The sequence below is a fragment of the Castanea sativa genome, chromosome 2 (assembly GCF_040712315.1).
Source record: "Castanea sativa cultivar Marrone di Chiusa Pesio chromosome 2, ASM4071231v1".
Taxonomy (NCBI): domain Eukaryota; kingdom Viridiplantae; phylum Streptophyta; class Magnoliopsida; order Fagales; family Fagaceae; genus Castanea; species Castanea sativa.
The window spans coordinates 24,130,285-24,147,660 of record NC_134014.1 but is presented as its reverse complement, the minus strand read 5'-3'; the positions used below and the strand labels follow the sequence as shown (position 1 = coordinate 24,147,660).

At 36.0% G+C, this 17,376-nt stretch overlaps 1 protein-coding gene across 3 annotated transcripts; it reads right to left on the bottom strand.

The window, feature by feature from the left end:
* Positions 1 to 6,630: 6,630 nt before the first annotated feature.
* Positions 6,631 to 14,715, bottom strand: LOC142626415 (purple acid phosphatase 23). Of its 3 annotated transcripts, none has more exons than XM_075800237.1 (10): positions 14,304 to 14,715; positions 14,024 to 14,215; positions 12,212 to 12,548; positions 9,635 to 9,852; positions 9,338 to 9,528; positions 8,700 to 8,981; positions 7,740 to 7,862; positions 7,110 to 7,190; positions 6,974 to 7,031; positions 6,631 to 6,880 (listed from the first exon to the last, which is right to left on the bottom strand). In XM_075800237.1, exons 1-10 carry the CDS (start codon positions 14,557 to 14,559, stop codon positions 6,876 to 6,878), a joined length of 1,743 nt encoding a protein of 580 aa, XP_075656352.1. In that variant the 5' UTR covers positions 14,560 to 14,715; the 3' UTR covers positions 6,631 to 6,875. The 3 variants fall into 3 exon arrangements, with proteins under 3 accessions (XP_075656352.1, XP_075656353.1, XP_075656355.1); XM_075800238.1 differs by having other exon boundaries at positions 7,110 to 7,175; XM_075800240.1 differs by lacking the exons at positions 6,631 to 6,880; positions 6,974 to 7,031; positions 7,110 to 7,190 and adding an exon at positions 7,197 to 7,396.
* Positions 14,716 to 17,376: the final 2,661 nt, after the last annotated feature.

Here is a 17,376-nt window from a genome sequence, read left to right as displayed (position 1 = left end):
ATGAAAGCGCCTTCTCCCCGATCTTCTAACGCCAAGGGAATTTGATGGTAACCCCGGAAGGCATCCAAAAAACTCATCCGAGGATGTCCGACAGTAGCATCTACCAGTTGATCAATCCGTGGCATTGGGAACGAATCTTTAGGACAGGCCTTGTTCAGATCAGTAAAGTCCACACATACTCTCCACTTGCCGTTCTTCTTCTTAACGACAACAGTATGAGCCAACCATTCAGGGTAGAAAACTTCTTTGATAGCCCCCGCCATTTTGAGTTTAAGAACCTCTTCCTTCACAGCCTCAGAATGTTCTCGGGAAGATCGCCGAGGTGGCTGCCTCCTCGGAACAATGGCCGGATTGACATTTAAATGATGACAAATAAAGTTCGGATCTACACCTGGAGCCTCATAGGGGTTCCATGCAAAGACATCTAAATTATCCTTCAGAAATTCCAACAACTCCATCTTCTCTTGGTATGGCAAAAGTATGCCAACTTGGAAGAACCTCTCTGGATCATCTGCTATTACAAACTTCTCTAACTCCTCGCAGACAGCCTCATCTTCTGTCATCGCTCCAGGTGCCTCCGGAGCTATTAATTGCTATGACTCCTGGATGGGCAAGGTTGATGACTCCATTTCTGACTGACGAAGCACCGCAGCCGATATGCATTGCCTAGCAACTACCTGGCTGCCGAGGATTTCCTCAACATGCTCCCCCGAGGGGAATTTCACTTAACATGTAAAGTGGAAGAAACAGCTCCCAAAGCGTGCAGCCATGGCCTGGCGAGGATGGCTGTATATGGAGAGTACGCGTCAACCACAATGAAATTTACCTCAATCGTTTCTGTGCCGGATTGAACGGGTAGACGGATTTGTCCCTTCGGCACAACGGCCCTTCCTTCAAAGCTTATAAGTGGAGAATCATAAGGAGTTAAATCTTCCAACTCCAACCTCAGTCCTTTAAATAGATCAGGGTACATGATATCTGCACCGCTGCCTTGATCTATCATCACCCTTCTCACATCATAATTCCCTATCCTGAGGGTAACCACAAGAGCATCGTCATGGGGCTGGATAGTCCCTACTTTATCCTCCTCGGAGAAACCCAAGACAGGTAAAGTGCTCTTTAATCTCTTCGGCCTGCTACCTACATCCTCGGCCTGCGGATGAGAAACTGCCATAATCCTAGTGGGACCCGAACCGGTCCTACCAGGTGCAGCGAAGATAACATTAATTGTTCCCAATGCTGGCCGAGATGAATCGTTCCTCCGGTTGTTTGAACCAACTTGACTTACTTGCCCGGTGGGCCGACACAAGTGCCGCTTTAACTTTCCCTCACCGACGAGCTGCTCCGGATGGTTCCACAGGTCCGACAGGTTCTCAGGAGTATGGCCCACATCCTGATGGGACTGACAGAAAAGGTTTTGATTTCTTCTCGCAAGGTCCCCTGCCATCTTGCCGGGCCATCTGAAAAAGGGCTCTTTACGAACTTTTTCTAATAACTGATGCACTGGTTCTCGGAACACGCATTTACACCTGGGTGCCGCCGAGCCGGATTGTCCGAAGTAATCCCTCCTCGGCTTGTTGTTGTGATATCTGTCCGACCCGAAATCCCTTCTCTCTGCGGGATAACCTTCTCCTTTCCTTTTCCTTGCCGCCGGTCTTCCTCTACCCTTTTATATTCATCAATACGATCCATAAGACGGCGTACGCCTGGACGGGCTTTTTCGTCAAAGACTTTCTTAGGTCGTGATCGCAGGGAGGCCTACCTTAAAGGTATTAAGCGCCACCTCATCAAAGTCGCCATCTATTTCATTAAACATCTCCCGCATCTGTCGGAGTATGCTTTCGTTGTCTCCCCTTCCTTCATGACCATGGATAGCAACGAATCCAATGGCCGAGGGACTCGCTACACGTGATGAAGCGCGAAGCAAATGCCCTAGTTAACTCCCCAAACGAGCCCACGTACCCCGATTTGAGACCGTTAAACCATCTCATAGCCACGGGTCCCAAGCCGGAGGGGAAGACTTTACACATCAAAGTCTCGTTATGAGAGTGCACCGCCATCCTTTGGTTGAAGTGACTCACGTGTTCCACCGGATCAGTCCGGCCATTATAGATGGTAAAGGTGGGCCGGGTGAACCTCCCGGGAAGCCTCCCCTCTCAATCCTCCGTGAAAACGGAGATTTAGAGAGTTGGTGCAACGCTCTACTCATGGTATCATTGCCCAAGCCCCTAGAACGAAGCTTCTTACGTCCGCGAGTTGATTGGTCGTCCTCCTCGCCGGAGGATGTTGCGCTAGTGGGGGAATATGACCTTGAACCGTAGCCAACTCCCCTATCCTTCTCGAGGAAGAACTAGATGAGGACGGGGAAACCTTACGTTTAGCACGGCGTAACTTCCTCTTTAAACGATTAATTTCCTTCGCATGGATTTAGAGCCCTCATCGTGGGTAGTGCTACCCCCTCCTTGAGTATGGCTAGCCCCTGGGTAATCTGTATGGACGCTTCCCTCACGATCCCTAAGATGTTCAAGACGTTCGAAATGATCTTCCGGTTGTGATCCTTATGACTCTGCATGGTGAGAGCCTAAGCCTGCCATAATATCCCTACTACTTCTAGACTAGGTTCCCACAGACGGCGCCAATTGTAAGTGCACAATTGCACCTGGACCCAAGAACAGATATGGGCTCAGGCCCAATGAGCCTTAAACAATAAAAATTTGTAGAGAGTGGGCTTGAAACCCAGGTTAGAAGTGAGTGAAGATTAAATGACAAACTAAAGATTGGCGGTATTTGGAAACAGCAAGGAGTAACGTAAATAGGTCTCCTCGGACGTAAGCCGAGAGCTGTTCTTATATTATCTCTCTCTCTTTGTCTTTTTTTCTTGTTAGGTTACAAAAAGTCCTCCTTCTTTCTGTTCTAGGTCCTCCCTTAAATACTCTTTTTTTTTTAATACTTTCTACACGTGCTGCCCCAACTCCTCCCTTAGCCTAGATATTTCTTTTCTTAGTGCCTTTGAACAGTAACTAGAAGTTTCCCTTTCACTGTTCAAGTGTCACCTCCCCATTAATGCGGCCAGGGTGGTAGGTGTAGGGTCTTTAATGTGGAGGTAGCAGCCTTTATCTTTGACATTTCTTCAACACCGGTGCTTCTGGGGCATTCTAGAGTTTCCCCCTTTTAACCATTGGCCTTAACTGTGCCATCCCCTAACCTTTACTATGAAATCCCGAGTTCTTCGGTGCTCACCCGAGGGTAAGCTCACCCTCGGCTGGGTCCTCGGATCCTCGGCGCATGGGCCGACCCATAGTATTAACAACTTCTAAACCCAGGGTCAGGTCGGCCCTCCTTAACACGGCCCAAAAGGCCCATGTTCCCATCAGGATCTTTTTACCCCCCCACAGCTACAGTGTGCTCTCAAAAATGAGAGTTCACTGTAGCAAGATATTAAATTTTGTAGCAGGATATTAAATTTTTTAGCATACGACATCTTTAATAGAGTAAGTTTTTGTGGTTATAAATGCTAATGCTAAAAATAGCATTTTATCATTTATAACACTCTTGATGGGAATGCTTAACAATAGCAAAAAAGAAATACAACTCACAAGAAACTCCCTAAAATGATAGCTAATTAATACCTATGCAAACATTAAAAGGACTGCTCATTAGGCCAGCTCATATATATATAATTGGTCCCAAAAAATAATGTTCCAATAAAAAATCTATTGATTTAGATGTTTGACGTTTGTTTCCATGGAAAATAGTATGTAAAAACAATTTTTTGCGTTTTCCTATATGTGGTTTGGTAATATCAGGGGAAAAAAAAGGCTCAAAGGAAAATTATTTATTGGCTTCTTCTATTTAGCTCAATGCTCTATCTCATACTAAGATAAATAAGGAAAGTAAAGTGATAGTTTTTCAACTTATTTTAAGGATGTTATTAAATATGGGTAAGGCTTGTGTCCAGTGGAAATTTTCACTGGATATGTCCGGATTCGAACACGTGTCTACCATTCAACGTGTCCAGTGAAAACTTTCACTGGACATAAACAACACCCATTAAATATAAGAAAATTAGGTAGTTTTCTACAAAAGACATTTTTTTTCATAAAATTTCAATGTTGAAACAATCGAAGTGTAAGTAGGATCTATATTCCCATCCAAACAAGAAAAAAAGTGGCAAAGGTTGGGAAGTAGTAGGCCTGTTCACCAGGTTCTACCACTGTGGGCCAAATCATTCTCAAAAGAAAGAAAGAGATGGGATGTAAATAACAAAAAGTCATGCTAACGAGTGCCTTTAGAGTATAGATTAATAATTTATTTTTAAAAATTTTAACACTATTTTTATGGGAAATGAAAAAACTTGTTAAAACATTAATTTTTTTTTCTTTTCTCATAAAAACTTTTTTTAAATGGAATATTAACAATGTCCTAAAAGCACTAAAAGCACTAAAAGCATTTTTTAGCATTTTGCAATAATAAATACATATTCTCTCCTCTCACATAATAATGAATTTCATTAATTAAATTCAGGAAAAATGCTCACAAACCTCCCGAACTTTGAGGTAGTGGCCAAGACATGAGAAATTATTAGGTCCATCAAGAAGATTACTAAAGTGGTTCTCCTAACTAATGAAATAATGGGTGAGTTTGGTTTAATTTTTTGAAATTGGGTTTTTTCAAAAAGTTGGGTTTTCAAAAAGTGCGGTATGAAACTAGGTTTTTTGTAAAAACTGAATGTTTGGTAAAAATTGTTAACAAGTTCTTTTTGAAAAAAGCTGAGTGTTTGTTTAGCACTTATAAAAGTGGTGATTTGAGTGGTAAATTACCAAAAAATACAATGTATATATAAATGAGTTTATTTCATACTTAAATCAATATTGTGAAATTATTTTTTTCTACCCAATATTAGCTAATAATAACCTACCACTTAAGATTTATTGTGAAAATATTGTGATTATTGATACTAATTTTAATTTGAAAATACTATTACAATTATTTTTTTTTATCTTTCTAAAAAAATTATTTTTTTCTCATCCATATTAGCTAATAATAACCTACCACTTAAGATTTATTGTGAAAATATTGTGATAAAAATTGATACTAATTTTAATTTGAATGTACTATTAAAATTATTTTTTTCTTTTTCTAAAAAAATTATTTTTTTCTCACCAATATTAGCAAGTAATAACCTACCACTTAAAATTTATTATGAAAGTATTATGATAATATTTTCTTCTTTTTTCCTTTTCTTTTTTCCACTTTTTTTCTCCTCCACGTACCACATTTCCTTCTCTTTTTTTTTCCTTTTTTTTCCCCTCTTTTTTTTTCTCCTCCACACATGTACCCTTACTCTTTCCTTTCTTTCCTCTTTTTTTCCTACCACTTCCTCCAAACTCCAGAACGTTCCACATAGCTCTCATTCTTCTTTTTTTCCCCCTCTTAGCACTTTGTCTGTAACACCCATGCACTTCTTCACCCTGATCTTTTTTATTCTTTTCTTTTTCCCTAAATTCAACCACTTACAAACAGGATGATATAGATCAGGAAGATTGGATTAGAGCAGAGCAAGTGAAAGCATATAGTTACCCTCTTCCTCCTTATGCCTTTGCTCATCAATAAGTGCTTGCAAGAACTCATTCGTCCTCTTGAAGAGACTTTTCAACTTCTTCTCCTAACCTCCATAATCCATCTACTACAAGATGGGTACAAACTCCATTTGAAAGATTTTACTATATTATGATTTTTTTTTTTTTTTTTGCATTTTGAGGGATCTTAATTTGCAAGGGATTGATTTTTTTTTTTTTTCCTTAGCTGATTTGGGAATTTGTTATAGATTTTTTTTGTGTTTGGATTTGGAAATTTGTTATTGAGACGGCAGAGGGTAGAGCAGAGAGATGAGAGGAATGAGGAATGGTGTGAAACTTATCTTTTGATTTATCAAAGGGTAAAGTTAGATTTTTAATAAAATATGAAGGGTCCAACGGTATGATTTCTCAACATGCACGGGCTTTTGGAAAGTTTCCTCACAACTCCATTAAGAGAACAGGCATTCTCTTCACATGAGCTAAACGCAACTTTTTTTTTGAAAAGTTGCTTTTTAGCTTCCACCAAACGCATATATGGTTTCAAAACGTGTTTTTTGAGTTGCGAAAGCTGAAATAAACAGGCATAATGTCATTTATGTAAATATGTGAGTTAGATTCCTAATTAGTATAAAAATCAAAAATAAAAAACCACTATGTAATGTTACATTTGTATATATAGCCACATTTCATTGATTAAAAGAACTAGGAGGACCACTTTAACAATCTTCTTGATAGACCTGATAATTTCTCCAAAAACACACCCTTAACTTTTATTTGTTTCTCAAAAAAAAAAAAAAAAACTTAACTTTTATTTTAGCAAATTTGCATCCACAAAATTTATGCACTTGCCCAAAAAAAACCATCTATTTGACTAGTTTGCAACATCATTGTCATCTTTGTTTATTCATCAACTCCGTAGTACGAGAAGCTCGACGGTTGACATTTATGAGTAAGCCTCCACCCAACAAAGACCAGTGTTTATAAAGCTTGTGCTTGTCATTCATTATCAACAATTTAGCCAAATGGCATAAAAAAAATTCACAAAATATGATTATCATCACTAAACCAAGAAAATTTTCATTTAACTGAAACAGAATCTTACAAATGAGTTTAAATCAGCAACAATCAATAAAAACCCAATTGCCCACTTGCACAACTCAAAAAAATGTCTACCTTTCCAAAGCAACCAAATAGTCACTATACAAATTTTACAAAAAAAATCCAAGCAATTTTCGTATGGTTTTGCATCAATTACCTCTTAAAAAAGGGGAAAAGAGCATGAGCCTAACGACCTCATTAAGCTTCAAAAAAGGAAAAAAAAAATCATCATTCTAATATAGATTTAAAAAAGAAGAAGAATAGACCTGGGATTATAGGCAAAAAGAAGGGATTACCTGAGTGGCAGAGAGAGAGAGAGAGAGCCCCTATGAGTAATGAGTAGAGAGAGAATATCTGAGAGAACAAAATTTGAAATTAGAAACGTTTTGTTATTAACACAAAATTTTTCCATGAGAGAGTGAGAGAGCTTACTAATAGAGAGTGGTGGTGAAAACATGCCTCAGAGAGTGATGGAGAGGGAGGGAGAGAGCTTGGAGCCTGCGCGATAGAGGGCTGCAAGTGAGAGAGATATAATGAGCTCCATGCATTTACTGACTACATTATTTAGCAATGGCATTTGTCACTATAAGTCCCCCCCCATCAGAAATTTATGGCAAGAAATGCACAAGCCCTTTAGGCAAAATCTTTTAGTGACACTTTTTGCTGGTGGCTGACAAATTCATTGTGTTAGTATCCCTTTCCCAGTGAAGGGTGCTTGGCTGCCAGGTACAAAAAAAAGAAGAATTAACAATGCATTATTCGCTGACAGCCTTCTTTAACTGCCAGGAACTTTGCCGCCAGCAAAAGGTTACCATCAATGGCCAAAATGAGGTCATTCATCAAAAACAACTTAAATGAATAGAAAAATGATAAAAGATATTTCAGCATACTTCTTTTTTTTTGGCCCCTGATAAACAATTATGCTTTCAGTATCTATTGTTTTATGTTGCACTCTATAATGACCTATACATTTATTGTGTGAACAGAATTTTTACCTCTGCTTGATGAAAAGAGAAAAAATTTAACAGTTTGATAAAGTTTAAAGTTGAACTAAGAAATCACTTTTAAAGTTTTAGAGCACAATTCTGGCTGTCGCACGATGTATATTTGATCACCGTGGCTATCTTCATTATATACATCTTGATTCCTATGCCAAGTCCATAAAGCATATGTAGAATTCACAACCTGCATTAAGAAATAGAAACGCAATTAATGAGGGGAGTAGGAACTAAGAATGGTAAGTATATGAAGGCAGACGTCATAAAAGATCATAATGGAAATGTAAACCAACAGGCTCTTCATTGTTTTGAGCATTTTTTGTTCTTAATTAGATAAAAAATCTGTAAACTTTTCATTTGAGCCACTGCAGACTGGATGATGTGCTTAGAATTATCAAACGTTTGCATGCACAACATACATGTTCCAAACACCTCTCTCTTTTTAATTATAAGAATACATTTTCCAAACGCAAAAAACAAAAGTTGAACCTCATAATCACTCATGGTCAAGAAAGCAGTCCCATTTAGTTGAATTATAAAAGAGAAGATCCTCATACATAAGTTACCCATCAAAGGCGAGCTTAGACTTTAGGCTTACTACCATTCATGATAAACATATTGCTATTTATTGACTGAACCAATGAGTACTCATGTTACTGGGGATCATTTAAAAGAAGGGCTAGGTCAATGAAGTGTGAGGTGTACATCTAGAGTCTTGAGAACCCCATATTTTACAATAAACTTAAATGGGGCCATGTAGAGAATGGTAGTAGGAAACTGATACACAAAAACTGTATAAACAGAAGGAACAAATTGATTTCCACTGGAGCTCAAATAACATTTTTGAGTTAGAAAATTCAACTCTGCATCAAGGGCAAATAAGTAACTAAATTTTATAGATGTCCCCACTATAATCCCAAGTAGCACTAGGATTAGGCAGTAGGGATAAAAATTTGGGTATGAGTTGACAAACCTAGGAGAGGAATACCGGAAAAGTACATAATGTGACAGGCTAGGATTGTACCTCAAGTATTCCATGCCCAAAGCTGCTTTCTCTATATGCACTCCAGTCTGGTTGCCTGTTCCAACAAAACTGCCCTTTAGCAGGACCAGAAGAAAAATTCAAATGACATACCCCTCCAAATTCAGGTGTGTTATCTCCAGCTGAAGGACACTTTCCAGGGTCATCAGCAAAATCAACATCAACTTGCTCAATATTGCCACCATCTCCAACTATTATATAGACAGGCCCACATGGATCCAATGTATAGTTATAAACTCTATTCATTCGCTCATAAGCATGCACCTGCAAAGCAGAAAATATGTGGCACTTCATTCAATATAGAAGAAAATTTCTTTTGAAATATTTAAGGTATTTTCCAGTTCTCCTTATATCTATCCACTCAATCATATCATAAATACAGAACAGACCACCACATGTCTACTGATTTATGCAAATGGCCATTGTTGCTCCATTTTGTGTGATAATTGTTATATAATAACAAAACAGAAGTAAACTAAGCAATACTTTGGAAGGCGGAAAAGGACAATTATTTAACATCAAATTCTTTACCTCTGATAAATAAGCACCTAAAATGTTAAATGATTACAATCACATGCTCTCTAATCAATGAGTGTAGGATAGGATAAAGTTTGACTTACATGTCCAGAAAAAATAATATCAACACCATATTGATACAAAATTGCTTCCATTTCCTGCCTCATGCATTCAAATTCCTGATAGTGTGAAGAATAGCTGTTATACCATGGTGGATGCCATGCAGCTACCAGCCAAGGGGTTACAGTGCGGTCCACTAGATCTAGATCTTTCTTTAGCCAAGCATATTGAGCACCTGAAAGAAGATTAATTGAAAAACTCCAGTCACACAAAACAATCTAAAAAATAACATACTGGGTGGTTTTGGTCTATATATTTATAGAAGTGACAGTATCAGTTACCAGTACTGTTATAGTCAACATATGCCCCCAACATGATAAAATGTACTCCTCCAGCATTAAAAGAGTAGTATAAGTTACTCTTAGATCCACTCTCTGCTGAAGGAACTGCAAATCTCGTCAAATATGATTTGAATGTGATCCCAGAAACTTGGGGCTCAATCTCATGGTTGCCTTCAATGACCATCATAGGAACTCTTGAGGTTAATGGCTCCATGAATCTGATTTCAACAGGATGTAAACAAAAAATACATATCACATACAATCAAATCAAGTAACATATGCATTCACAAATAAATTATTTTATAGATAAAATTCATCTTGTTTCAAATAACATTTTTTTTCCTACTAAAAGAAACTTCAACTTCAATTTGGATGCACAGATTATAAGTTAATGGATAAATAAATGGAAGCTTAGCAAAATAACAAAATATTGAATGATGACGAGAGGCAACAATAGAATTAAATAATAATAAAGTAATCTTTAGATCAGAAGAAATTCCCCCCAGTCAATCTAGAGCTTATTTCCAAAGTGTGGCTATGAAACAGATGGCAAGGTCACTAGCACTTTACTTGAGCCTGATTGTACGATTTCTATCAGTTTCAAGCGCTGTTGCATCCAAAAATCCAATTAGTGATTTTGGTTGCATGAACTAAAAACTCAGCAGTAGAAAAAATGAAATCAGAAATAGACATACAAATGAAAATATGAAGAGAAAACACAAGTATAATTTGAAAGTCAACCCAAATTTGAAAACACATTAATAATAATCTGAAAGTCAACCCAAATTTGTTAGCTTTCTAATTTAAAGCATGCGGGATTGGTTGTCAAATCATTCATACCACACCAATAATTCACACCGTACTGATATTGGAAAAGTGTAGAAGGTAATAATGGTTTATGGTGCATAAGGAGACACATTAAAAATATCTACTGAGATCTAGCATATAAGAAAATAGTTCAGTTTAGAGGCAATAAAGTCAAGAGTACCTGAGGGAACTTACTCAAGCTGGTAGTTATCTCTTGTTACAAGGGTTATAAGGCTATAAATAAACTCCAATGGAACTTGAGAGTGACATAAAATATGAAGACTTTATTGGTGAGAGTAAGATTTAGGTAAAAAGAAAATGATGGATCAGAGAAATCTCACCATTTATTCAAAGCTTAAGATTTTGGGAACACTTGTTATCATGGTGTAGAGCATATAAAGAAAATCTAATTGTATTTTCAAAGAACCTGGCAAAAGGATTTGGAAATAGGACTCTAATGATAAATTTTCAATCGATCATATTCAAGCTTTAATGCAGGAGATAAGGAAAAATAAAATGTTAATTAGAGAAATCTAGCCATTCATTTACAGCTTAAGCTTTTGGGAATGTGTTATCATGGTGTAGAGCATATAAGGAAGATATCATTGCCTTTTTAAAGAACCTGACAAAAGGATTTGGACATAGGACTCTAAAAATAGATTTTCAATTGATCATGTTGATATTCTGATGCAGGATGTCTTAGTTTTCCTTACAGGGGAGAAGTGACTTCCCTCAAGTACAAGCCTCCATTTTAATGACCTCAATGAACAAAATTCTGACAAAAACATCATTTAAACCACCACATTATAAAGGATAGCATACAAAATTGAAATCAGCCATCCAACAAATGCAAATTGGTTGCAGTCTCCATTTTAGTTTCCTCGTTGCATTCTTGTTTCCTGATTTTACTTCCTCCATCAAGATTTTTTTTCCCTTTAGTGCAAAAATTATTAATAGGATTGATAGAACAACATACATCAGACTCCAAAATTTTTTTTTTACAGATTCTTAAATCTTTTTTTTTATATACAACTCCAAAAGTTTTGGAGTCTTTTGGAGATCAGACTCCAAAACTTTATTACAACACTTAAGACCAAAACGTTTTATGCCATTTATACAGTTCACATAAGTTCTATTTTATTTATATTTTGGAGTAATTGGAATGGTCCTTGAAGTTCTACCCTTTTTTTTTTTTTTTATTACAATACTAAAATTCAGAGAAAAAAATATTGGTCTTTTACAGATGCATACCCCAACTCTTTTCATAAACAGGATATCTTTATTTAAAAATTAAAAAATGTTTTTAAATATTTTATTCTAAAGAAGTAATTGGCCAGCAAAAACTGCAGGGAACTTATTATCATACATTTACCAATCAGTCATATTGTCAAGACTACATAAAAATTTGCCATTTTCAACGCAGGAACAAGCAGTGACAAATTAGTTCAGCGCAGTTACTACTTACTCATTTATAATTTAACTAATTCTTGCCCAAGGACTCTTGGCCTAGTGGTGCTTTCAACCTGATATTCAACTAAATACCTCTCAACAACTGCATCTCAGCCAATGGTTGACAGATAGCCATCTCATTAGAATGAATTCATCAATACAAAATGTGCAGCTAACCTGTTTAATAGAATGATAAACAGACCTTAGGGCGTGGAATATCATAAGCATATCTTTAGCCAGCATACCTATGATTGTACATGGTAAGGGTTCACCAAATGTCCACCTACACAGGCATAACTGAAAAAATTGCATAAAGGTTACCTTCCCCATGCATCCCAGCGGGGTTGATAAGTCTCTCTGATAGGTGCATCTGGGAATGCACGCAAGAAGCTTGGAACTCCTTTTCCACCAGTTGTCTGATACTGATTTGCGTAACTTAAGTCTCCAACCATTAATATCATTGAAGGATCATTCTGAATCAAATGATCAATGGTTGTTGTGGTGTTGCTTGTGAGACCCAAATCTCCAATAACTGCTATTCGATGAGGATAACTATTTGGGCTAGGCGTTGGAAATGTCTCAAAGACATTTTCTCCACTCATAGCTGGAATAGAGCTATCCCCACATTTGTAATAATATTTTGTTTTGGGTTGAAGATCTGCAAAGAAATACAAAGCCCAATTTAATGGAATTCAACAAGAAATTTGGCTAATTACCACTTGGTGAACTGTAACTTCTATCACTTTCTCTTATGTGTTTGATTAATAAATGAGATGACCATTCTCTAATGTAAAATTTTACTTAAAATAACTACTTGATGTAACATAGCACTTTCAAGAAATTGCCAAATTAAATTAACATGCATTCCTCAAGAAGGAAATTTGCAGCATAATATTACCACCCAGTTATATGGTGGTCCATTTCATACTTGCTTTTATACAAATAGTTTTTAGGGTAAATTACACAAACCTCCATTGAAGTTTGTGGGAATGACAATCTCTTGGAAATGATACTCCCCTCCCTTGAGGTTTAAGAAAATCAACACATTAGTCCTTCTGTTAATAACAATAAAAGAATATTCCAAATTTTGAAAAGATTCCTTGACCAAATCCTAACCATGGTTAGTTCAAGTTTTTTGGTTAAATATTGTTCCTTGTCACTAACTCGTGGTTAGGGTTTGGTCAATGGACTCTTTTCAATATTTGGAATTCTATTCTTGTTATTAATGGAACTATGGAAGGATTAATGTATTGATTTCCTCAAACCCCAAGGTAGGGGAGGGTCATTTCCCTTAAATTTGGGTTGGAGTGTCATTCCCTCAAATCTCAAGGGAGGGTTGTGTAATTTACCCAAGTTTTTTAAATTACTCTAGTTAAGCATGATCATATTTCATATGGTGAAAGACCTAATTAGCTGATTAGGAATGGATGAAAATATATATACTTTGGAGTTAAGTTAGTACAAAGAAACATCAAATGACTAAATGCTGCACAACTGAGGTGAAAGCATCACTCAAATTGCATCACAAAAGGGAATAACTTCAGTTGAAATTAGGTTTCTATGAGACGTATATATACAGTTTGGGCAAGTATTTGACTATAAATATTGGTTTTCATATTTGACAGCTATTATTTTTTTTATTGGTAATTTACACGCACAACCCAATAGGTCTTCAACCCATAACCTCACCCTCTACCTAGCACTTCCAAGGAGGAGGAGGTACCAATTGAGAGCTCATTGGCATATCTGACTACCTAAATAAAATAACTTCAGTTGGGATTAGGTCTCTATGAGACGTATACAAATAGTTTGAGCAGGTAGCTGAGTATAAATATTGGGTTTCATGTTTGACTACCTACATAAAATATTTCCTCCCCCTTGATAATTTCTCTAACATGTGAACTAATGGTAATACATTGATAATAGAAGGTCACAAGACCACATATGAGAAGTAGATCGATCATAATTTCTCATGAACATGCTAATCGATTCGAGAGAACGGACCAACTATCAAGCGGTAGCAGTTTAAGGCCATAGCATTATAGCAATTGATAATGATGCAAAAGCCTACCAACAAATCATTCTAAGCCACAATGACAAATTAATTTAAAGTACTAAAAAGGGAGTTTGTACCTTTGAGCCTCACATGGTGAATGATCCCAGAGGTGTAATTCAAGAGGCCTTTAAATGGGTACAATTGACTGTAAACAGTGGAAACCCCTTTTGCAACACTCGTATACTTGCCACTTTCTATCCCATACCACACCTCGCTCAAAACCGATGAAGGATCAAGCTCAGTCAAATTTGAACCAACCTGAGCATCCCCTAAACCAATACAAACAAACCCAATTCACCAAAATCACTAAAGAACAACAAGAAAAGTAGTAAAAGATTGAGAATTTCTGAGACTTACCAGTAACCCAAGAAACCCAAACTGAAGTTGGCGAAGAAATAGCAAGAGCAATCTGTTCTGGGAAGTTTGAGGTGACTTTTCTCTTGATCCTTGGATCATCCATTGGCAAGTCCGAGCTGCCTTTACGTAAAGAAGGATCAAGGCGACGTGTCACAGGCTTAAATGGGCCATCTAGAGTAGTGGGTATTTGGCTTTCAGTGACCACCATCTTTGCGATGATCAAGAAAGTGATCATCCGTAGCTTGAAGTCCTTCATTGGGGTTACTATTTTTTCTTGATTGTTGTTGGTAGTAATGGTTTTTTTAAGGTTGTCGGGAGAAGAGCAGTTTGGTCATGGTGAACAATCAAAGAGATGGGGGTTTGGTAGTTTGGGATGAAAGCGAATCGGCTGGTGATGAAGTATGGCATATCTGTGATGAATAATAGAATATGCTTTTTGTTCAGTGGTCTACCGGGTGTAGAACACTAGAACCATGCAAGTTTGCTTGGTGTTAAAGATTCCGTGGTTGCTGGCAGTGTACTTATTTATGGTATAAGTAAGTATCCAAAATAAATAAATAAATAAAATAACAAAATTTCCATCCAAATTAATTTAAAAAAAAACCTTACAAACTATATATATTCATGAGTGTAAATTTTAAAAGTCTAACTATTAGATTGCATGTTTTTATTACATCCTTAATACTTATAAAATTTTTAGAAAATTAAAGATCAATTATTATGTTATCAAATAAATGTTATAATTTCAAATTTTTGTAATCTACAGTAAAAAATAAGTTAATTGATCAAATAGTAAATAATATCCGATTTGAATGAAATTTGATATGCATCTTAAGAACATAAGTAATATGAAATTTAATAGTTGGATTTTCAAAATTCACATCCAAAAAAGAAATATACGAAAAGTTTAAAAAGTTTCTTTCCAAAGTAGTTTGGTGAAAAATTTTGTCCATAAAAAAACAAAAATATAAATTATTAGGAAAAAATTTAGTTACAGTATTTTAGATACTATTTCTTAGGTGCTTCTTTTAAAATTTAGACATGTGGCTACTTAACTAAAAATACACATCCATTCCGTGAGAAAAAATCTACATCACTTAAAAGGGGAACTTAAGTAACACTACATAAGTCTTGCTCAAATTATTATACTTATAGTACCATTTTGATAGCCTATAAATTATATATTTAAGTTTAAACTATTAATTATTATTTGGGTAAAATCTAATAGTTAATTATAAAATTTGAGCTAATGTAGGTCGTATAAATTATATATTTAGGATGAGTTTGGCTTGGGCTGAAACACATTGCGTTTGCGTTTCAGCTTTTTTTTTTTTTTTTTTTTGCTGGACGCACACGTGTCATTGTTCATTGGCTATGAATAGTGATTTTAGGCGTGAACAATATTTTTTACACATTAAAAAATTATTTCACTACAATTTTTTTCATTTTCAGTTATATCCAAATGGACCCTTAAGTTTGAACAATTAATTATTATTTGAGTAAAATCCCATAATTAATTATAAAATTTGAGCTAATGTGAAGTAGGTTCAAAACATTTCAGTATTGATTAAATTAGTCATTTAACACAAACGATCTATTCTCAAAAAAAAAAAAAAAAAAAAACACAAACGATCTACAAGTTGTTTATTATTTTTACTCTCTTAGACTCCTCTCTCACCTTAGGCCTCTCTCTTCTTTCACTCTTACCGAACCCTCATTTTTAGCTTTGGTTGTGGGTCGTCACTTGTCAGTGGTGGTGGGTGTCAATGGTGGATCTGAAGCTCTTCGTGGGTTTCAATGGCGGATTTGTGACGGATCTGAAACTCTTTGTGGAGTTTCAATGGTTGATCTAAAGCTCTTTGTATGTTAATGGTTGACTTGAAGCTCCTTTTATTAATTTCTTTCTGACTCTCTTTGAAAGCTTTGTAGCTGTGGGTTTGGTAATGGATTTGTTATGGGTATGTGGCTGGATTTTGTTGTGTTTGGTATGTGGTTATATCAAGTTGTGAAGGACATGCTAGCTTTGGGATTGTGGTTGAGTTTGGTATGGGTACCTTTGTAAACTTGACTAAGGCCTCCGCTACAAGTACTCCTTTTTTCTCAAATTGTTTAGCCTGTATTGAGAAATTACATGGTGCTCGTTGGGCATAAATGATGTGGTACATCATTTCAGTAAAAGATTTCTATTTATTTAAAATTGTAAAGTTTTAAATAAAAATTGATTCAGCAATTTTAAATAGGTGAGAGTCGTGATCCACCATGAAGACTTTATAATTTCTTCTATTTTAGGATGCCTCAAAATTTGTTATGTTTAAAAAGTCAAACACTATTAATTTATTAACATTGCCTTTATACTTAATTGATCTGTGGGAGCATATTTTTTAATTAAATTTTTTAAAGAGACAAAATAGTTAATGATATTTCTCAAAATAATTGGTTTTTTCCATCTAGGCCAAATGAGAGTATCTTTTTTCCTCCCAAACCTTTACTTGCTTTCTTTAGTTCTTTTATTTTTTTGGTTGGTGGTTTCTTTAGTTCTTGGTATGAGTAACGATGTGGGCCTAATTCAAATCTCCAATCTTTAACTTTGTCCGTGTTCTTAATCTTCCTAAACAAGTAAATAGCAACAGAGACTATAGATAGTGCAAGAACTATAGTTGAATCAAAACTAGCTACTGTTAGAGGCTTAAAGCTGTGTTTTTTATTCTTGAGTCCCAACATTGAAGGCAGAGGAGAGGGAAACCCTTTCCAAATAACGTTACTATGCAAATGATTTCGTTAGTTGGCTGGGTTTAGAAAGTATGTGGGAAACTAACAACTCGAGTTTTAGAAACTCGAGATTTAATTAAAACTCGAGTTTTTAAAACTCGAGTTGTCGTGTTTGTTCTTCGATTACGTGGACAAAGTTTCCACCTGGAGGAATTTAGCCACGTAGAAATCGAGTTTATAAGACTCGAAATATGTATTAAAAATCGAGTTTTTAAAACTCGAGTTATTGGGTTTGTCGGAATTTAGCCACGTAGAAATCGAGTTTATAAGACTCGAAATCCACACAATTTTCCCCCACTTTACC